The sequence below is a fragment of the Balaenoptera physalus genome (assembly GCF_965194825.1).
Source record: "Balaenoptera physalus genome assembly, chromosome: 15".
Classification (NCBI taxonomy): Eukaryota; Metazoa; Chordata; class Mammalia; order Artiodactyla; family Balaenopteridae; genus Balaenoptera; species Balaenoptera physalus.
The window spans coordinates 9,901,542-9,925,053 of NC_138894.1; the positions used below are offsets into that span (position 1 = coordinate 9,901,542).

Consider the following 23,512-nt stretch of genomic DNA (forward strand, 5'->3'; position numbering starts at 1 on the left):
GATGGACCCCCTGAAGTCAGGGGAGAGGTGGTCAGAGTAGCAAGGTTAAATAGAAAGGCTAGGAACAATTTTATTATGTTTTGACACTTTACACATTATTTGTGTTAGCAGTGCTGATGAAAAGGCTGAACATACTAGCTATAATAAAGAAGTATTTTGACTAGTTATGGTTGTAAAGAAACCATTCTATTCCGATTTCGTTTCTTAGAATGGTCATAATTTTCCTTTAGGTTAAAGACCTGGCAAGGACTGTGTTATTAAAGCCCAGAACTAGGCCACATTCTTTTGTAGTTACATCCTAGATGTACAATTCCTAGGGTAACAAGTCTTCATGTTTTCATCACTCTTGATATATCTTGATAAATTATGCTACAGAAAAGCTGAACCAATTTACACTCTTTCTATCTAGAAAGGTCAGGAGAGGTGTAACAGAGGAAGGGATACTTGAACCGAGTCTCGAAATCTGATGGTTTTTACCACGTTGATGGGAGTAGCATGTTCCAGGCAAACGCAAAGACAGAGAGTCCTCCAACAGTAAGGCATGTCTTGGGGACTCCCTCCTCAAAGGAGTTCCACTACCAGTCTTCCAGCTCCACTGAAATCTTTGGCTGTGCTGTCCTAGGAAGCCTCTGCAGCCAGATGCCGTTTCTTTGGTTAAACTCTTTGTTCTTGGTTCTGTTTGACCAAATTTGATATAGTCCCTCCTTCATTGAACAAACGTTTATGGAGGGCCTGCTAGGCACAAGGTAGAATAAAGAAGGGGAGGAGACAAATTCATGTAATTCTAAAGCATTTGGCCTTTTTCTAAAAGCAGCTGGATCTAGTGAGGTGTTTTAAGTAGGAAAGTGTTACGTCAGCCATTATACAAAACTGCTTCTGCTGGCAGTGTTGAGCATGGATTAAAAACAGATAGACTAGGGGCAGGGAGACGGCTTCACCGACCCCTGCAATTGTCCCAGCTAGAGATAACAAGGGACTGAACGAGGGTAGCAGACACTGAGAAGGGATGGACATGAGGACATTAAGGTCACAGACTGGTCCTTGCCTTCAAGGAACTCACTATTTAGTGGGAGACACTAAAAAGCAAGGAAGGTGATAATTAAAATAGGGTGTCATAAGTGCTATGACAGGGTAAGTACATTAGAAGGCCATTTAACCCTCTTATCATTGGAAGTGACATTGATGTTGAGACATAGAAGGGGTAAGGAAAAGTATTCCAACACAGTACAATAGCTTGGAGGAAAAGAAGACCCATTCAAAGAATTCGAAGAATTTAATTCAATTGGCTGGTATTTAAGAGTGCAGGAATGGGGAGCTGCAAGAGATAAGGAGGCAGAAGTAGAGATCAGATTACGAAGAGACTTAAAATCCATGTTAGGGACTTCCCTGGCGGTCTAGTGGTTAGGACTCTGTGCTTTCACTGCAGGGGGCACGGGTTTGATCCCTGGTCCGGGAACTAAGATCCCACAAGCCTCGGGCCAAAAAAAAAAAAAAAAAAATCCATGTTAAATACTTGAACTTCACCCTGAGGGTGATGAGGAGGTGCTGAAGAGTTTTACAGATTTATACTTCAGAGACATTGCCTAGAGATTTAAGCAGGGAAAATCCTGATACTTGGTAATTGGTTCAGTGAGGGTGAGAGAAAGAAGTCAAGGGTCATGTCCTTTATGGTATAATGATTACGAGGCAGCATTCAAATCCCAACTCTGTCTCTTCCCAGCTAAGGCAGATTAGTTGACTTTTCTGTGCCGCAGATCCCTTATCTGTAATATGTGGGTAACGATGGGTCTCATATCAGGATTAAATGAACTAATACATGTAAAGTGCTTATAAGAGTGCCTGGCACATAGAAAGTACACAGGATGTTAGCTCTTTTATTAATTTTATGCATACCCAGACTTCTGGCCTGGGAAATGGGTGGAAAGAGGTGACATTTCCTAGGACAGATTTCATAGGAAGAGGGGATATGGGGTGAAGATAACTGGTCCATTTTGACTGCATTGAACTTAAGAGTCTTTGGCTACCAGCAGCCAATGGCACCGAGCTGAACAGATGTTAACTAAGGGCTCCAGAATTGATCCAATTAATGTATTAATAGTGCTAAAAATATCTGTATTCATCCAGGCATTGTGGATACGGTGTGAGCGAAACACAGCAAAGATATTAATTCAAGAGATTTTGCATCTACTACACGACAGGCGTTGTTCTTGGCACTTGGGATTCATCAGTGAACCAAATCAAGGAAGGTGATGAGGACCATATGAAAGAGGAAAGGGAACATAGGAAACGTGTATGTGAGAGGAACCGGGCTGCTATTTAATTTAATTTAATTTATTATTTATTTATTCATTCATTCATTTATTTTGGCCACGAGGCATGCTGGATCTTTGTTCCCCTACCAGGAATCGAACCCATGCCCCCTGCAGTGGAAGCACCAAGCCTTAACCACTGAACCACCAGGGAAGTCCCCAGGCTGCAATTTCATATAGGGTTGTCAGGCTAGGCTTCATCAAAAAAGTGACCAGAGGGCTTCCCTGGTGGCGCAGTGGTTGAGAATCTGCCTGCCAATGCAGGGGACACGGGTTCGAGCCCTGGTCTGGGAAGATCCCACATGCCGCGGAGCAACTGAGCCCGTGAGCCACAACTGCTGAGCCTGCGCGTCTGGAGCCTGTGCTCCGCAACGGGAAAGGCCGCGACAGTGAGAGGCCCGCGCACCGCGATGAGGAGTGGCCCCCACTCGCCGCAACTGGAGAAAGCCCTCGCATAGAAACGAAGACCCAACACAGCCATAAATAAATAAATAAATAAATAAATAAATTTATTAAAAAAAAAAAAAAAAAAAGTGACCAGAAAAGCAGACTGAGTAAGTCAGAAAGAGAAAAACAAATATCGTATATTAACATATATATGTGGAATCTAGAAAAATGGTACAGATGACCGTATTTGCAAAGCAGAAATAGCAACAGAGATGTAGAGAACAAACGTATGGACACCAAGGGGGAAAGGGGGGGTGGGATAGATTGGGACTGACATATATACACTACTATGTATAAAACAGATAACTAATGAGAACCGACTGTATAGCACAGGGGACTCTACTCAGTGCTCTTTGGTGACCTAAATGGGAAGGAAATTCAAAAAAGAGGGGATATATGTATACGTATAGCTGATTCACTTTTCTGTACAGCACAGACTAACACAACAGTGTAAAGCAACTATACTCCAATTAAAAAAAAAAGAAAGAAAAGCAGACTGAAAGTCGAGGGAGTTAGGCTGAGTGCCTACTATGTGCCAGAAACTGTTCTAGGCACCTGAACATATAAACAAATAGGACCCTGTGAGGATGTAACATTTCCACTGAGCCTCGTAGGACAAGAAAGAATCACACAAAGAGTGAGAAAAAGTGGGAACACAGGGATGTCTGAGAAAACCTGAATGCCAATTTATTAATTTACAAAGAGAACTATAGGCTATCAACCGGATATTCAGATCGGCCTGTCCAACTACTCTCTCTTATCATAAGTTTGCTTGGTGAATACAGAATCCGGACAAAAGGATGGAGTTATACGACTTCAATGTCTGGTGGAATGAGCCTTGAGGAAATCACCTCTCAGCTCCTGGGCTCTGGAGAGATCCCGCTGTTAACGCCAGGACACCCTGTCTCTCCCAGAGGAGGCCTGGATTCATCCGGTCAGGCGCACCTCTCTTTTACTCCATGCTTCAAAAACAGATCAGACCTCCAGCTGCATGATGTACAGTCTTTTTTTAGTTGTCAGGATACTGTCAAGTCCTGAAGGCCGGATAAAATTTTGTCTCTTTAACTTAGCATATCTCTACTCTTACCTTTAAATTATTAATTTTTATCGTTTTTTAATCAGAGGACGATCATATTTCCATGTTCTGGGGGGGGACACTTAGCTACCACCACTTTGAATTTACCAAACCTGCTTCTCCATCATCGAACAGAAAGCAAAAATAACAGGATCCCACCTACCCTCCTAGGCAGGCCCAGCTCCTTCAAAAAATCCTCCCCAAGTTTTATCTTGCCATCTTGCCACCTCTTGGTACATAACTTATCCAGTCTCAGGACGGCCGTGTGCCTGTTTGACTTCGCCTTTTTGGTTCTCGGTGGGCGCGCACAGGGCTGGCACCCAACGTGTCTAGTTTTTTGACCCTCCTGTGTTGCGGATAATCCGTTTCTAACCATGGAGCTAGGTCTTCCCAAGCGCTGACCGGACACTTCAGGGCCTGCAGCGCCAGCCATGCGCCCCGCCCCAGGGTCTCAGGTCCCCGCCAGCTGCCTGTCCTCGGGGCCCACGCCGCCTGCCCCGCCCCGCCCCGCCTCCGGTTTCACGCACCTGAGGCTTCCGGTCGCGGCCAAGCCGCGCGCGGTCCCGTGGGGTAAGGACGCGTGCGACCCAGAAGCCCGTCCGCCTGCGCACGCTGCCGCCCCGCCCGCCGCCCCGGCCCGCGGGGGGCGGGGCACCGGAAGCGCTGCGTGGGGGCGGGGCCGGGGGGGTGCGGAGGGTCCTTACGACCGGCCGAGCCGGTGCCGAACCAGAGGAGAGGCAGGGACGCTGCCCACGTTCGAATAATAGTATCAACAGTATCGAAAGGCCTAGAGCTCCAGGGCAAATGGAGGTTCCCCGCGTGACAGCCCAGAGCGTTAGCGGGGAACTGGTAGGAGCGGGGTTGAGTCAGTCTGGAGGGGAGCCCGCCTGGTACCCAGAGCAGTCGGGTCGGATGTTCTTTACTGAACATCCAGGCATTGCGCGGGGCTTTGCACGTCTGATAGTCCAAAGGGCAGGCAACTCCACTTGGAAGGGGACGAAACTAAAATCGGTTTTAAAAGATAAATGGCACTTAAAGGAATAAACGCTGGTATTCCCAATACAGAGATGGTAACAGGTAGGAAGGAGTGGGTTGGAGAACAAACACACTGAGGGCAATGAACGTTACCACTTGGGGTGTCCCTCGGTGCAGCTGGCAAGAAAATCCTTGTGGCTTAGCCAGATGGGAAATTCCCCCGGCAGGCAAAGTTCCAGGTAACTATAGCGGCGTAACAAACGGCCTCAAACGCCAGTGGCTTAACACAACGATTTATTCTAACATTTATATGGTCAAGGCTTGCTCACGTGGCTTCCTTCATTCAGCACAGGTTGGCTGAGCGGGGAGGTCCAGGACGGCCTTATTCACGCCCTTGGCGGCTGGTGCTGGCTGGCTGCTGGGGCACCTCCGTTCAGGGCTAGCCTTGGAAGGAGCACTTTGGCCACATTCTGTTGTCCAAAGCACCAGCAAAGGCAGCCCAGAGTCAAGGGGTGGAGAAATGGACCCCACCTCTTGATGAGAGGAGCCCAAAGAATTTGTGGTCATCTTTTTCAGTCTTCGACAGAAATCAATCTCTCCTTTGGCTTAGAATAGAAACCATCAGGACTTGCATCTTGGAGTAAGAAGCATCCAGTGTTCACAATTGGGTGATGCCGATACCATGACCCGGGCTCCATATAAAGCTACAATAAAGACACAGTGGCTCCTTATTTATTTACTATTACCCTCTTGATTGAAGTCACTCTGAGTAATTAGTCTTTCTTGGATTATGCAGGTGGGAATGGATTCTGTGCAGAGTTAGTCCCAGTAGGAGTTTTCCAAGTTATCATTAAAAAGAGCCACGCAATTCTGTTGCCCTTTGCTTATATCACATCTTTCTAAATTCCATTTCTCTGGAATCTGAGGTGGTACAATTTTTTTCCCCCCTAATTTCCTAGCGAAGTGTTTTTCAAGAATGGATCTGTCCTCCCTGCTCCTAGACTTCCATCCTGTGGTTATCCTTAACCCCTCTCCTACTTCTTCAGCTTCTCCACTGGATCCTTCTGCTGACACTCAAACACGACCTCCATCTCATCTTCCATCTCTCATCCTGTCTACTCCCCTTCAGAGTTGAGCTTCTTTGTGGAGTTGCTACACATCCAGTATCCACTTCCTCACTTCCCATTCGTTTTCCAACCTACTCCAACATGGATTCTGTCCTGTTATTCCATCAAAAGGGCTTTTGGCAGGGTGAGCAAAATGGGTGAAGATGATCAAAATGTACAAACTTCCAGTTATAAGTTCTGGAGATGTAAATGTACAGCATGGTGACTATAAAAATACTGTACTGTATACTTGAAAGTTGCTAAGTGAATATATCTTAAAAGTTCTCATCACAAGGAAGAAAAATAACTATGTGTTGATAGATGTTAACTTCTTACAGTGATCATTTTGCAATATATATGAAATCATTATGTTGCACACCTGGAACTAATGTAATGTCATATGTCAATTATATCTCAATTTTAAAAATTTATCTAAAAAAATAATAAAATTCTTTAAATCATTAAAAAAGTGTTCAGGGATGATGGAGAATTAGGTCAGCTACTTAACTCTCAAATGGTTGGGAGGAGAGGGAAAGGCCTTTGTACCATGCTTGCAACTTTGCTGTAAATTTGAGGTTGTTTCAAAATAAAAGGAAAATAATATATGTTAGGTGTCCGGCATTGTAGTAAAGACTGTGAGCACCCCACCCTGGTCCCCTTTACCCTTAATTCATCATCCATTCTCCAGCTGGTGTGAATGAAGGAGCTAGCAGGCACAGGCACACCAGAGTGATTCACCCTGCCTCCCTGCCCACCAGCCTCCCCACGTTGGCTTGGAGGTGGCAACCAATGCCTGACTGGCCTAGGGCTACAAGAGTCCCACCCCTGCCTCAAAGTGGGACAGTGGGACAACTCTGCAGTATGATCCCTCCAGAGCACCTTGTGAGTCAGGCCATGAATTTGTCTGAGTGCTCATTCTTCGTTGATTCCTTCGCTTCCCTGACTCCCTTACAGGCTTACCTTAAAGAGCACACTCTCAAGAATCATGTGCATCTGGGTCCTTGTCTCGAGCAGCTTCCAGGGAATCTCAACTAAGCCAGTTACACACCAGCTCAGTAAATGATAACTATTATTACTGGCATCAATGACAACACCATTAGATGCAATACCAATGCATGTATTATAGGTCTTATTTTATAGGTATGTTGAATCTAAGGTCTCCTAACATCCTTATTTCTCCTGAACTATATTATTTTTATATGGGAAGTTTCTCATCAGAAACAATAGTAGAACTCTGAAGAATGTTCACTTTAGGATTCTGCTTGTAGAATTCTTCCATAAAACAAATAAACACCTAAGTGAGGCTGTTGTCCTGATTAAACTTTTTCCATTCCACCCCTTCCAGGAAGTCTTTGTGGATTTCCATTCCCAGGTGTGCTGCTAAAACTATGGCTTGGCTTGGATTTGGGGATTCCAATTCTCTGATGTCTTAGCAGCAATAGTTCTCAATCAGAGTAACTAATGTTTGCATTTGTTATCATCTCAATGACTGGATTGTGCTACGACATTTGACATCCTGCAATGCATGGGGCATCACATACAATGAAGGACATCCCAAATTCAGCGTCCAACACACTATCAAATGTCCTGTTGGACATTCATGGAGGTGAAAAACCAGTCTGTAAATATTTGAGCCAAGTCCCTATTAAAGAAAAAAGTGGTTTTGCTAAGGTCACTGGTGCCATTCATGTTGCTAGATCCAGTGGACCTTTCAAGTCCTCATCTACCCTTTCAGTTGACTGCCTCCACCTTAAAGACTTTTGTGGGCAATCTTGACATTATCCTGTCTTGGTTTTCCACCAACTCTGCCAACTCTTCAGTCCCCTTAGCCAGCTCCCCCTGCGCTGACCAGCTCCTAAATGTTGTAGTTGCTTTATCTCACACTATACATTCACCATAAGCAACCTCTTTCATTCCCCTAGCTTTAGATACCATTTCTGTATACAACTTCAAAATTCGTATTTTTTCATTCCATACATAGAACTGTCTGCCTTACAAACAGGTATGCCCAAAACCCATGCTCCCGAGCTCTTTCCCCCAGGGAACCTCCATGCATCTAGCTTTTTTGTTTCTGTTTTTTTTTTTTTTTACTAGAAACCCTTTCTTTTTCCTCATTTCCCACTTTAAGACCATCAGTCTGTCCTGCCAAACTTCACCTGGACTCTGTCCCCTTCTCGATATACCTCGACCATCACCATCACCTCACTTGGACAACCATGTCCCTGCAAAAGCTATACATGTCACGTCCTCAGAGAAGCCTTCCTAGTTCCCACAATTAAAAGTCAAGTTTATGTGTTATGTCTCCTCTTCTGTCTCTCTGAAATTTAACTTTTTCTTCATGGCACATCACAATTTGTATCTTATATAATTACTGTCTGATGTTCTACCTTCCCTGGTAGACAGACAGTAAGCACTATGAAGGTAGTGGTAATTTATTCACCACTGTATCCTGAGCACCAAGCACAGTGCCAGGCTAGGTGAACAAATGAATGATTTGTGTATTTTTTCTCTCCCAAAGAATTATGTTCTATAAATGATAAAGAGCATTACCTTAGTGGCTTACATCCCATTCAATGTTGTTTTTTCTTTTTTTAACTCTACAAATACATGACATCTGTTTGGTTTTTTTCTGATTTACAAAATATTTCTTCTCCTAAAAGAAGATGCCTTTTCCTCTTTGAATATGCCTTTTTCCTTTATGAATATTAAGGAGATTACTCAATTGAGCATTAGAGATCACCAGTAAATATTAAAGTACAGGAAAATGTTCAAAACATACATAATAGAAATATTTATAAGTCATTATATGTCCAGACACAAATGGTTTTTAACTTCAGCTTACATTACTTGGGACAATACTGCTGTTTCAAACTACTAGATGTTTTAATAAGAATTGCAAACTGATATATACAAAACAAGAATTTTTTTTAACAACTAGATTGTTTTCTTAAATATTGGTGGTATAAAATGGTAACATCTGCAAGATAAATTATTACACTTAGAAAAAACTATTTTGTGAACTCTGAAATGAATTCCACGTGGGTGAAAAAAAAGTTTTAAAAGGATGATTTGAAATGTGAAATGCTTCTCAAGGTACGTAACTTACTGGTCTTTGAGTTTAGCTGCCAGTGATCTTTAACAGAACAGACATGCAAAAATGCAAGAAGATAAAGTATTCTGAAGCAAAATCGCTAACTGGAATTTCAACACACAAAATCAGTACACCAGAAATCATGTGAAATACTGATGTCAAATTGTTTGGGCAGTGTTTGGGTTTTTGATCATTTGTTAGAGAAATACATTATAATTAAAATGTTTTGGTGCCATTTAAATACTGTTACACAAAAACTCTGATTTTTTGACAAGGACAGAATGTAATACCAGAGAAATCTTCTTTGAATTTTGGAAAGCTTCTTCTCTCTAAAGCAACTTTTCTGAATATGTATCATCAAAAAGTGCAATCTACAGTGATTCATAAATAGTGAAAAATAAGCAATCGTCTTCCTTCATTTTGTTAGGTTTTCATAATAAGGTTAAGTTCTCATTCAACAGGCCCTCTTAGTCAAAAGCAATTTTTGGTTTCTTTGGTAACATACACAAATAACTTCATTCCACGTCTATCATTTCTATTCCATCACTTTCTTTAACATACACCACTGAACCCAAGGCTTTCTCCGAAAGAGATCCTGTGCCAGTATCTTTGCTCCTTGTAAAGTTTTCTTGGTTTGTGTCTTCTAATCTTATTTTCTTGGTGTTTTGAAATAACTGAGTCACTGGTTCCAGTTTGCTTTTCTCAGTCCCTTGCATTAAGTGATCATCCACTTTTGAATCCATACGCAGAGCAGATACCTGAGTAGCAGATTTACTAAGAGAAAATCCCATTGGGACAGCTAAATAAAAATAGTTTGCAGGTCCCTCTTTAAGTAGTGGAGATGTTTCTTCAACTTGATTGCTTGGGGAAAAAATTGTTACAAGTGAATACAGTGGGAATTTCAACTAACTTCACGGCAATGTTTGTTTTAATGAAATTTCATGGTGATGATGCCAAAAATATAAAGTAAAATCGCCTTCCACCTCTCAGTGTTTACATTTTCTTTGTGGAAGGGTTTGCAGGTTCTACAGATCCTCCGAAAGTCTTTTTTTTAAAACGAATTTACTAGATGTTACGTTTCATCACCTGGCAGAAAATAATAGAACTTCTCTACTTAGTCCTGTCTATCATTCTTATTATCAAAAACTTTTAATTTATTATTAATGGATTAAAGAAATAATTACTGAAGGCCAAACACTCTGCTAGGTGTTCTGAAAAGAAAAAAAAAGCTGCCCAAACAACTGTAAACATTTACACACCTAATAATACACTATCAAAATAATGAAGGAAAAACTGACAGAAATGAAGGGAGAAATAGACAGTTCTACAATAATAGTTGGAGATTTCAAAACTCAACTCTCAATAATGGAGAGAACAACCAGACAGGACACAAGCAAGGAAAAAAAGGATTTAAACAACACAATAAACTGACTAGAGCTAACAAACACATACAGAACACTCCACCCAACAACAACAGGATACATATTCTTCTCAAGGGGACATTTTCCAGGATAGACCATATGTTAGGCCACAAACTAAGTCTCAGTAGATTTAAAAAGATGGATATCATACAAAGTATGGATATCATACAAAGTATCTTCTCTGACCACAATGGGATGAAGTCAGAAATCAACAACAGAAGTAAAACAGGAAAATTCACATATTTGTGGAAATTAAACAGTATACGCTTAAACAACCAATGGATCAAAGAAATCACAAGGGAAATTTTAAAAAATACTTAGAGATGAAGATAAACAAAAACACAACATATCAAACTTATGGGATGAAGCAAAATCAGTACTAAGGGGGGAATTTATAGTTATAAATACTTGCATTAAAAAAACAAGAAAGATCTCAAATCAACAAACTTTACAGCTTAATGAACTAGAAAAAGAAGAAGAAACTAAACCCATTACTAGCAGAAGGAAGGAAACAATAAAGACTAGAGCAGAGATAAATGGAGTAGAGAACAGAAAAACAATAGCGTATAATCAATTAAACCAAAAGTAGTTTTTGAAAAGAGCAACAAAATTGACAAACTTTACCTCGATGGACTAAGAAAACTCAAATTACTAAATCAGAAATGAAAGGGGACATTACTACTGATTCTACAGAAATAAAAAGTATTACAAGAGAGCGCTATGAACAACTGTATGCCAACAAATTGGATATCCTAGCTGAATGGACAAATTTCTAGAAACACAAAACCTACCAAGACTAAGTCAATAAGAAACGAAAATCTGAATAGACCTATGACTGCTCCGACCATTCAGTGGGGGAAAGGGCAGCCTTTTCAACAAAATGTGCTGGGAAAACTGGATATCCACATGCAGAAGAATGAAGTTGGACCCTTACCTAATACCATATACAAAAACTAATGCAAGATGGATCAAAGACCTAAATGTAAGACCTAAAGCTCTAACTTTTAAAAGAAAACATAAGGCAAAAGCTTCCTGATGGATTTGCAATGATTTGAATACGCCACCAAAGGCAGAGGCAACAAAAGAAAAAATAGGCAAGTTGGAACTTATGAGAATATATAAATTTTGTGCATTAATAGACACTTGAGAGTATAAAGGCAACCCACAGAAGGAGAAAATATTTGCAAACCATATATATGATAAGGGACTAATACCCAGAATATACAGAGAACTGAAACTCAACAACAACAAAATAATCCAATTCAAAATTTGGCAAAGGACTTGAACAGCCATTTCTCCAGAGAAGATATATGAATGGCCAACAATTACATGAAAAAAATGCTCACCATCACTAATAATTAGGGAAATTCAGATCACAGCTACCAATTAGATACGGCCTCACAACCATTAGGATAGCTACTATTAAAAAAAAAAACAAACAGAAAATAACAAGTGTTGTTGAAGATGTGGAGAAATTCAAACCATTTTTTTAAAAAAATTAATTATTTTTGGCTGCATTGGGTCTTTGTTGCTGCACGTGGGCTTTCTCTAGTTGCGGCGAGTGGGGGCTACTCTTTGTTGTGGTGCGTGGGCTTCTCACTGTGGTGGCTTCTCTTGTTGCAGAGCATGGGCTCTAGGCACGCAGCCTTAAGTAGTTGTGGCACGTGGGCTTCAGTAGTTGTGGCTCGTGGGCTCTAGAGCAGAGGCTCAGGAGTTGTGGAGCACGGGCTTAGTTGCTCTGCGGCATGTGGGATCTTCCCAGACCAGGGCTCGAACCCGTGTCCCCTGCACTGGCAGGCGGATTCTTAACAACTACGCCACCAGGGAAGCCCGAAATTCAAACCGTTATGCACTATTGGTGGGAATGTTCAATGGTACAGCTGCTGTGGAAAACAGTGTGGCAGATCCTCAAATAATTAAAAATAGAATTACCATACAATCCAGCAAACCAACTTCTGGGTCTTGAAGACATATTTGTACACTCATGTACAAATAACATAAGCTATTATTCACAATAGCTAAAATGTGGAAGCAACTCAAGTGTCCCTCGATGGATCATAGGTAAGCAAAATGTGGTATATAAATATGATGAAATATTCAGCATTAAAAAGGAGGAAATTCTGCAATATGCTAAAACGTGATGAACCTTGAGCACATTATGCTAAGTGAAATAACTCATAAAGACAAATCCTGTATGACTCTACTTACATGAGGTACCTAGAAGTCAAAATCATAGAGACAGAAAGTAGAATGGTGGTTGCCATGGGGAGCTGTTGTTTAAGGGGTATAGACTTTCAGTTTTACAAGATGAAAAGAGTTCTGGAGATAAATGGTGGTGATGACAGCACAACATTATGAATATATTTAATACACTGAACTATACACCTAAGAATGGCTAAGATGCTACATTTTATGTTACATGTATTTTACCACAATACAAAAAAACTAAAGAAAAAAAAAGATGTCCAATAAAGATACAGTACTTTTTATTACCAATGCCCAATCTGCTTAGAGAGATGAGCATGCAACATGGAGGGAGGGGCTTGGAAAGGTTGTGAAAGGAGGGGGCCTATGTCAGGGTTGGGCTTTGAAAGATGGTCAGGAATTTGGTAAGCAGAGTTGACCAGAATGGCAGAAGGGACCAGAGCTTGTTAGAGAACAGTGATCTACTGAAGAAGCTCTAGCAGCAACTTGAGATCTGGAACCCACTCCACAGCTGTGAATGAAAGCACTTACCCATCTTTTAGAATGTATTTCTTTAATATTTAGGTACTGGAGTTATCTTTTATGAGTTTACAATTCCATCCCCATCAAGCCCTAATCATTTACTGACAGAAGATTTCTAAAGATATCATCTTGAAACCTTGTTTATCCATATTCGTGATTGAATATCAGTGTTTAATCTGTAACAGAACAGAGTCCAGGGTCTACTGTAGTATCCTAAACATAGTAGTTACTCAAATATTGTTAGTATAACAAATACCTGTTTCTTAGATTTGGAAATTGAAGATGAATTTTTTTCTCATCAAGTGAATATCCAATACTACCTTCAAATGAGTAAAAGTGAGTTTATTCTGTTCTTTGGTTCCTCCTCTTTGATTACTTAAAAGGGAAACACTCCTCTCAAAAATGCATAAGTTGAATCTAATCATGAGGAAACAACCAGATAAACCCAAATTGAGAGACATTATATAAAATAAATAACCTGTACTCAAAAATGTCAATGTATGAAAGACAAAGAGAAGTTGAGGAACTGCTCCAGATTAAAGGATACTAAAGAGACATGATTTCCAAATGTAGTCAATGATCCTGAATTGGGAGGTAGGGTGGGCTGGAACGTGGAGGAAATGTACTACAAAGGCCACTTCTTGGACAACTGGACAATTTGAATGTGGATGGTTTATTAGATAATAATGTTGCATCACTGTTAAATCCCCTGATTGGGATAATTGTATTGTGGTTATATTAGTGAATGTCCTTGGTCTCAGGAGATAACATGCTGACAAAGGGGTAAAGGATCATATCTACAACTTGCTTTCAAATTATCTAGCGAGAGATAGATACAGAGAGAAAGTAACATATGCAAAACATTAATGACTCTAGGTGGGAAAGGATAAAAAATTGTTCAGTGTATTATTTTTGCTAAACTTCTATATGTTTAAAACTTTTTCAAAATACAAAGTTAAAAAAAAATTAAAGGGACTTCCCTGGTGGTGCAATGGTTAAGACTCCACGCTCCCAATGCAGGGGGCCCGGGTTCAATCCCTGGTCAGGGAACTAGATCCCATATGCATGCTGCAACTAACAGTTCACATGCCACAACTAAGGAGCCCATGTGCCACAACTAAGGAGCCTGCCTGCCACAACTAAGACCTGGTGCAACCAAATTAAAAAAAAAAAATTAAAAAGAAAATACTAACAAAACTATAAAACATACCACATTTGAAATTGACAGAGGGTAAAATAATGGTAATATATATAATTACCAACTGGCACATTAAACTTCACTCTAACAGAGGGACTGAGAAGGAATGAAATGCAATAGGTTAGATTTGGCCCTATGAGTCTCACCTTAACTTCTCTGGGATCTTGAGGACAGGAAGGGAGAAGAAGTCTATTGGGGGCATCTCTGACCTAGTATTTTGGTTGCCATTGAAAAGAAATCTTGTATGCATATAGAAGAATAAAGATCTATAAAGAGCTAAATAAATTTGGACATACACACACAAAAAGCACAGAGACTTGCCTTACCAGATTTTAAGATATGCTACAAAGTCAAAGTAACAAAAACAGTGTAGTACAGGTGCAGGAACAAATAAATGACTAATAAAACATGACAGAGCTCCAGCATGGATATAGGTATGTGCAGGAGCTTCACATATGATAAAGGTGGCATCATACAGCAAAGGGGATAGAAGAGACTAAGTTTAGTATGATAGTACTGTGAATGCTGGCTCACTATGTGGACAAAAACAAAGCAAGATCCCTACCTCATATACCAAAGTGGACTCCTAATGAAGTAAAGACCTAAATGTGAATGGTAGAACCATAAATGCAGTTTTTAAAATGTAAGACAATGTATTTGTCACCATAGGGTGGAGAAGGATTTCTAGAATAAGAACTAGAAAGTTTAAACAATAAGTAAGAAAACATATGGATCTGACCACTCACAATTAAGAACTTCTGTTCAATAAAGAAACTGTAAACAGGAGGCCCTGAACCAAGATGGCGGAGTAGAAGGACGTGCTCTCACTCCCTCTTGCGAGAACACCAGAATCACAACTAACTGCTGAACAATCATCAACAGAAAGACACTGGAACTCACCAAAAAAGATGCCCCACATCCAAAGACAAAGGAGAAGCCACAATGAGACGGTAGAAGGGGCACAATCACAATAAAATCAAATCCCATAACTGCTGGGTGGGTGACTCACAAACTGGAGAACACCCACAGAAGTCCACCCACTGGAGTGAAGGTTCTGAGCCCCACATCACGCTTCCCAACATGGGGGTCCGGCAACGGGAGGAGGAATTCCTAGAGAATCAGACTTTGAAGGCTAGTGGGATTTCATTGCAGGACTTTGACAGGACTGGGGGAAACAGAGACTCCACTCTTGGAGGGCACACACAAAGTAGTGTGCACACTGGGACCCAGGGGAAGGAGCAGTGACCCCAGGGGAGACTGAACCAGACCTACCTGCTAGTGTTGGAGGGTCTCCTGAAGAGGCGAGAGGTGGCTGTGTCTCACCGGGAGGACAAGGACACTGGCAGCAGAAGTTCTGGGAAGTACTCCTTGGCGTGAGCCCTTCCAGAGTCTGTCATTAGCCCCACCAAGGAGCTCAGGTAGGCTCCAGTGTTGGGTTGCCTCAGGCCAAACAACCAACAGGGAGGGAACCCAGCCCCACCCATCAGCAGTCAAGTGGATTAAACTTTTACTGAGCTCTGCCCACCAGAGCAACAGTCAGCTCTACCCACCACCGGTCCCTCCCATCAGGAAACTTACACAAGCCGCTTCGACAGCCTCATCCACCAGAGGGCAGACAGCAGAAGCAAGAAGAACTACAATCCTGAAGGCTGTGGAACAAAAACCACCTTCACAGAAAGAGAGACAAGATGAAAAGGCAGAGGGCTATGTACCAGATGAAGGAACAAGATAAAACCCTAGAAAAACAACTAAATGAAGTGGAGATAGGCAACCTTCCTGAAAAAGAATTCAGAATAATGATAGTGAAGATGATCCAGGACCTTGGAATAAGACTGGAGGCAAAGATCGAGAAGATGCAAGAAATGTTTAACAAAGACGTAGAAGGATTAAAGAACAAACACCTAGAAGAATTAAGAACAAACAAACAGAGATGAACAATACAATAACTGAAATGAAAAATACACTAGAAGGAATCAATAGCAGAATAACTGAGGCAGAACTGATAAGTGACCTGGAAGACAGAATGGTGGAATTCACTGCTGCGGAACAGAATAAAGAAAAAAGAATGAAAAGAAATGAAGACAGCCTAAGAGACCCCTGGGAAAACACTAAACACAACAACATTCGCATTATAGGGGTCCCAGAAGGAGAAGAGAGAGAGAAAGGACCCGAGAAAATATTTGAAGAGATTATAGTCGAAAACTTCCCTAACATGGGATAGGAAATAGCCACCTAAGTCCAGGAAGCGCAGAGAGTCCCATACAGGAAAATCCCAAGGAGAAACATGCCGAGACACATAGTAATCAAATTGGCAAAAATTAAAGACGAAGAAAAATTATTGAAACCAGTGAGGGAAAAACGACAAATAACATACAAGGGAACTCCCATAAGGTTAACAGCTGATTTCTCAGCAGAAACTCTACAAGCCAGAAGGAAGTGGCATGATATACTGAAAGTGATGAAAGGGAAGAACCTACAACCAAGATTACTCTACCCAACAAGGATCTCATTCAGATTCGATGGAGAAATCAAAGCTTTACAGACAAGCAAAAGCTAAGAGAATTCAGCACCACCAAACCAGCTCTACAACAAATGCTAAAGGAACTTCTCTAAGTGGGAAACAAAAGAGAAGAAAAGGACCTACAAAAACAAACCCAAAACAATTAAGAAAATGGTCATAGGAACATACATATCGATAATTACCTTAAATGTGAATGCATTAAATGCTCCAACCAAAAGACACAGGTTCGCTGAATGGATACAAAAACAAGACCCATATATATGTTGCCTACAAGAGACCCACTTCAGACCTAGGGACACATACAGACTGAAAGTGAGGGGATGGAAACAGATATTCCATGCAAATGGAAATCAAAAGAAAGGTGGAGTAGCAATGCTCATATCAGTTAAAATAGACTTTAAAATAAAGACTGTTACAAGAGACAAGGAAGGACACCACATAACGACCAAGGGATCAATCCAAGAAGAAGATAGAACAATTATAAATATATATGCACCCAACATAGGAGCACCTCAATACATAAGGCAACTGCTAACAGCTATAAAAGAGGAAATCGACAGTAACACAATAATAGTGGGGGACTTTAACACCTCACATACACCAATGGACAGATCATCTAAAATGAAAATAAATAAGGAAACAGAAGCTTTAAATGACACAATAGACCAGATAGATTTCGTTGATATTTATAGGACATTCCATCCAAAAACAGCAGATTACACTTTCTTCTCAAGTGCGCATGGAACATTCTCTAGGATAGATCACATCTTTCGTCACAAATCAAGCCTCAGTAAATTTAAGAAAATTGAAATCATATCAAGCATCTTTTCTGACCACAACGTTATGAGATTAGAAATGTATTACAATGAAAAAAAACGTAAAAAAACACAAACACATGGAGGCTAAACAATACGTTACTAAATAATCAAGAGATCACTGAAGAAATCAAAGAGGAAATCAAAAAATACCTAGAGACAAATGACAATGAAAACACGACGATCCAAAACCTATGGGATGCAGCAAAAGCAGTTCTAAGAGGGAAGTTTATAGCTATACAAGCCTACCTCAAGAAACTAGAAAAATTTCAAATAAACAATCTAACCTTACACCTAAAGCAACTAGAGAAAGAAGAACAAATAAAACCCAAAGTTAGCAGAAGGAAAGAAATCATAAAGATCAGAGCAGAAATAAATGAAATAGAAACAAAGAAAACAATAGCAAAGATCAATAAAACTAAAAGCTGGTTCTTTGAGAAGATAAACAAAATTGATAAAACATTAGCCAGACTCATCAAGAAAAACAGGGAGAGGACTCAAATCAATAAAATTAGAAACGAAAAAGGAGAAGTTACAACAGACACCGGAGAAATACAAAGCATCCTAAGAGACTACTACAAGCAACTCTATGCCAATAAAATGGACAACCTAGAAGAAATGGACAAATTCTTAGCAAGGTATAACCTTCCAAGACTGAACCAGGAAAAAATAGAAAATATGAACAGAACAATCACAAGTAATGAAATTGAAACTGTGATTAAAAATCTTCCAACAAACAAAAGTCCAGGACCAGATGGCTTCACAGGTGAATTCTATCAAACATTTAGAGAAGAGCTAACACCTATCCTTCTCAAACTCTTCCAAAAATTGCGGAGGAAGGAACATTCCCAAATTCATTCTATGAGGCCACCGTCACCCTGATACCAAAACCAGACAAAGATACTACAAAAAAAGAAAATTAAAGACCAATATCACTGATGAATATAGATGCAAAAATCCTTAACAAAATACTAGCAAACAGAATCCAACAACGCATTAAAAGGATCATACACCATGATCAAGTGGGATTTATCCCAGGGATGCAAGGATTCTTCAATATACGCAAATCAATCAATGTGATACACCATATTAACAAATTGAAGAATAAAAACTATATGATCATCTCAATAGACGCAGAAAAAGCTTTTGACAAAATTCAACACCCATTTATGATAAAAACTCTCCATGAAGTGGGCATAGAGGGAACCTCCTCAACATAATAAACGACATATACAACAAACCCAGAGCAAACATCATTCTCAATGGTGAAAAACTGAAAGCATTTCCTCTAAGATCAGAAACAAGACAAGGATGTCCACTCTCACCACTGTTATTCAACATAGTTTTGGAAGTCCTAGCCATGGCAATCAGAGAAGAAAAAGAAATAAGAGGAATACAAATTGGAAAAGAAGAAGTAAAACTGTCACTGTTTGCAGATGACATGATACTATACATAGAGAATCCTAAAGATGCTACTAGAGCTAATCAATGAATTTGGTAAAGATGCAGGATACAAAATTAATGCACAGAAATCTCTTGCATTCCTATACACTAATGATGAAAAATCTGAAAGAGAAAATAAGGAAACACTCCCATTTACCACTGCAACAAAAAGAATAAAATACCTAGGAATAAACCTACCTAAGGAGACAAAAGACCTTTATGCAGAAAACTATAAGACACTGATGAAAGGAATTAAAGATGATACCAACAGATGGAGAGATATACCATGTTCTTGGATTGGAAGAATCAATATTGTGAAAATGACTATACTACCCTAAGTAATCTACAGATTCAATGCAATCCCTATCAAATTACCAATGGCATTTTTTATGGAACTAAAACAAAAAATTTTTAAATTTGTATGGAGACACAAAAGACCCCGAATAGCCCAAGCAGTCTTGAGGGAAAAAAACGGAGCTGGAGGAATCAAACTCCCTGACTTCAGACTGTACCAGAAAGCTACAGTAATCAAGACAATATGGTACTGGCACAAAAACAGAAATATAGATCAATGGAACAGGATAGAAAGCCCAGAGATAAACCCCTGCACCTATGTTCAACTAATCCATGACAAAGGAGGCAACGATATACAATGGAGAAAAGACAGTCTCTTCAATAAGTGGTGCTGGGAAAACTGGACAGCTGCATGTAAAAGAATGAAATTAGAACACTCCCTAACACCATACACAAAAATAAACTCAATATGGATTAGAGATGTAAATGTAAGACTGGACACTATAAAACTCTTAGAGGAAAATATAAGAAGAACACTCTTTGACATAAATCACAGCAAGATCTTTTTTGATCCACCTCCTAGAGTAATGGAAATAAAAACAAAAATAAACAAATGGGATCTAATGAAACTTCAAAGCTTTTGCACAGCAAAGGAAACCATAAACAAGATGAAAAGACAACCCTCAGAATGGGAGAAAATATTTGCAAACGAATCAATAGACAAAGGATTAATCTCCAAAATATATAAATAGCTCATGCAGCTCAATATTAAAAAAACAAACAACCCAATCCAAAAATGGGCAGAAGACGTAAATAGACATTTCACCAAAGAGGACATACAGATGGCCAAGAAGCACATGAAAAGCTGCTCAACATCACTAATTATTAGAGAAATGCAAATCAAAACTACAATGAGGTATCACCTCACACCAGTCAGAATGGCCATCATCAGAAAATCTACAAACAACAAATGCTGGAGAGGGTGTGGAGAAAAGGGAACCCTCTTGCACTGTTGGTGGGAACGTAAATCGATACAGCCACTATGGAGAACAGTATGGAGGTTCCTTAAAAAACTAAAAATAGAATTACCATATGATCCAGCAATCCCACTACTGGGCATATACCCAGAGAAAACCATAATTCAAAAAGACACATGCACCCCAATGTTCATTGCAGCACTATTTACAGTAGCGAGGTCATGGAAGCAACCTAAATGCCCACCAACAGATGAATGGATAAAGAAGATGTGGTACATATATACAATGGAATATTACTCAGCCATAAAAAGGAACGAAATTGGGTTATTTGTTGAGATGTGGATGGATCTAGAGACTGTCATACAGAGTGAAGTAAGTCAGAAAGAGAAAAACAAATATCGTATATTAACTCATATATGTGGAACCTAGAAAAATGGTACAGGTGAACCAGTTTGCAGGGCAGAAATTGAGACACAGATGTAGAGAACAAACGTATGGTCACCAAGGGGGAAAGCGGCAGGGGGGTGGTGGTGGTGGTGTGATGAATTGGGCGATTGGGATTGACATGTATACACTGATGTGTATAAAATTGATGACTAATAAGAACCTGCTGGATAAAAAAATAAATAAAATAAAATTCAAAAAAAAAAAAAAAGAAACTGTAAACAAAGTTCGGAAGACGGAGAAAGGACTGGAAGATGTGGTGTCCAATTTGACAAGGGATTTATAGCTAAAGTATAACAAGAACAACTATGAATTAACAAGGAAAAAGGAAACCCATTAGAAAAATGGGCAAAGGATAGAGAGACATAATTCACAGATTGGAGAATCCTCAAAAGATAATGTGTGCATAAAGCGATGTTCAAACTTATTAGAAATCAGAGAAATACAAGTTTGCTACCATCAGAATGGCAAAAAGGTGGGTAGCACCGAGTATTTAGTAGAATGCAGGAAACCTTGTGCATTGCTGATGGAGTAATTTTTAATTCCTACCTCACATTCCACATCCAATCCTTCAATGAATCCTGTTTCTGTTTCTACCCTTACCTATGCCTCCCCACTGTTTGTTCTTCTAACTGTATCTGGAATGAGCCTTTTAAAACATAAACCAGATCACATCCATCCTCTGCTCAACACGCTCTAGTTACTTCCCATCACAGAGTAAAGCCAAATTCTCTACCTAACAAGTCTCCAGCTGTGGTAGGCAGAAGAATGGTCCCCAAAGAAGTCCACATCCTAATCCCCACAACCTGTGAATGTTCTGTTACATGGCAAGGGGGAATTAAGGTTGCCAATCAACCTACCTTGAGGTGGGGAGATAACCCTGGGCTAATTGGTGGCTACGAATATAATCACAAGGGTCTTTATAAGTGAGGGAGGGGGGAATTCCCTGGCGGTCCAGTGGTTAGGACTTGGCACTCTCACTGCCAAGGGCCTGGGTTCGATCCCTGGTTGGGGAACTAAGATCTCAGAAGCCGCTCAGTGCAGCAAAAAAAGAAAAAAGAAGAAAAAGTGAGGGACAGACAGGAATGTCACTGTTAGAGTGATGACTGGCCATCGCTGGCTTTGAAGATAGAAGGGGACCACAAGCTCATAAGCAAAGCGGGCAGCCTGTAGCAGCTGGAAAGGCAAGAAAACAGATGCTCCCCTAGAACCTCCAGAAGGAATGCAGCCCTGCTGACATCTCACTATTAGCCCCGTGAGATCCATTTTGGATTCTAACCTCCAGGACTGTAAGATAATAAATTGGTGTTGCTTAAAGCTACCACATTTGTGCCAAACTGTTACAGCAGCAACAGGAAACAGATACACCAGTAACATTCTGTCATCCCAAACTCTTCTCCTCTCCACTCTGCCCCCGCCCCATGACCTCATTGCTGTTCCTCCAGCACATGCCTCAGGGCCCTCTTCTGCTTCAGGGCCCAGGCACTGACAGTTCCCTCAGCCTGAAGCAATTTCTGAATTGCAAACCACTTCTGATGGGGATGATTAGTGGAGCTAACTGACTTCTGCTTCTGTCCAGGATGGAGTAACATGGACCAGATTTATCCTCATGCCTTAAACATCTTAAAAACAGACAAAACACATGAAACAATGGTTTTTAGATACTGGACAATAGGTAGTACAGGAGAGTGATCCCTAAGAGAAAGGAGATAAGGTTAAGTCCTATGAGCGCTCAGTGCCTGGAAATTTTAGGCTTCAGCACAAGGAAGGGGAATCCAGATTGAGTCTGGTCACTTCAGTGAACTGAGAAGACAGACTTCAGAGTTTGCAGAGGCCAAGATGGCTAGAATTTGTGGAGAGAGGAGAGAGGTGCGGTGAGAGAGCGAGCTCCAGAGATCTGCAGAAGATTCCCCACAATTCTTTGGCTGAATACTGATCAGTGTATGTATGTAAAAAAACTATTGAGCCCTGGGGAAAAAAACACCAAAAAGGAGAAGGCAGAATAGTACTTAGAGCCTACACAGGGCCAAGAATAGAGTTCTCACCAGTCAGAGTAGAAAGAACTCTTAATATACTGGACATTGAATAGACTCCTCAGAAAGGTATTGCCTCCGTAATGGGGTCAAATTAGCCCTAAATAAAGACTATTTTGGATCTAACAAAGCTTAAAAGCAAGCTTCTAAAGCAGGTCTGTCCAACAGGACTTTTTGCAATGATGGAAATATCCTATATGGACTGCCTAATATAGTAGCCACTAGCCACGTGTGGATGTTGGCAGGCGAGAATTCTACTGCTGAACGACCGATGCAAGCTGGATGTTGGAATTTGAAATATACAGAATACAAATGAGGAACTAAATTTTAAATTTTATTTAATTTTATTAACACAAATTCAAATAGCCACATGTAGCTAGTGGTTACTATTTTCAACAGGGCAGCTCTAAAGGATCAAACTGTTTCCAAGTAAACTTACTGCATCTCAGAACAAAGCCTAAATGTGTTTAAAGAAAAACCAAAACCAAAACCTCCAGCACCCAACAATGTCAAATCTGCAACGTCTGGCAGCCAATAAAAACTCACCAGGCATGAAAACAAGCAGAAGAATGTGATGCATAACCAGGAGGAAAAAAAATCGGTTAATAGAAACAATGCCAAGAATGAGACAGATGA

At 40.4% G+C, this 23,512-nt stretch overlaps 1 protein-coding gene across 1 annotated transcript in view; it reads right to left on the bottom strand.

Annotated features, from left to right (window-relative positions):
• LOC309644044 (uncharacterized protein C2orf15) overlaps positions 1 to 23,512 on the bottom strand; it is a 32,780-nt gene that overhangs the window by 7,114 nt on the left and 2,154 nt on the right. Inside the window, exon 2 of the mRNA XM_082427388.1 lies at positions 4,359 to 9,864. Within this exon, the coding sequence (XP_082283514.1) occupies positions 9,519 to 9,794 (276 nt within the window). The 5' untranslated portion in view covers positions 9,795 to 9,864 and the 3' untranslated portion in view covers positions 4,359 to 9,518. The remainder of the gene's footprint in view (positions 1 to 4,358; positions 9,865 to 23,512) is intronic.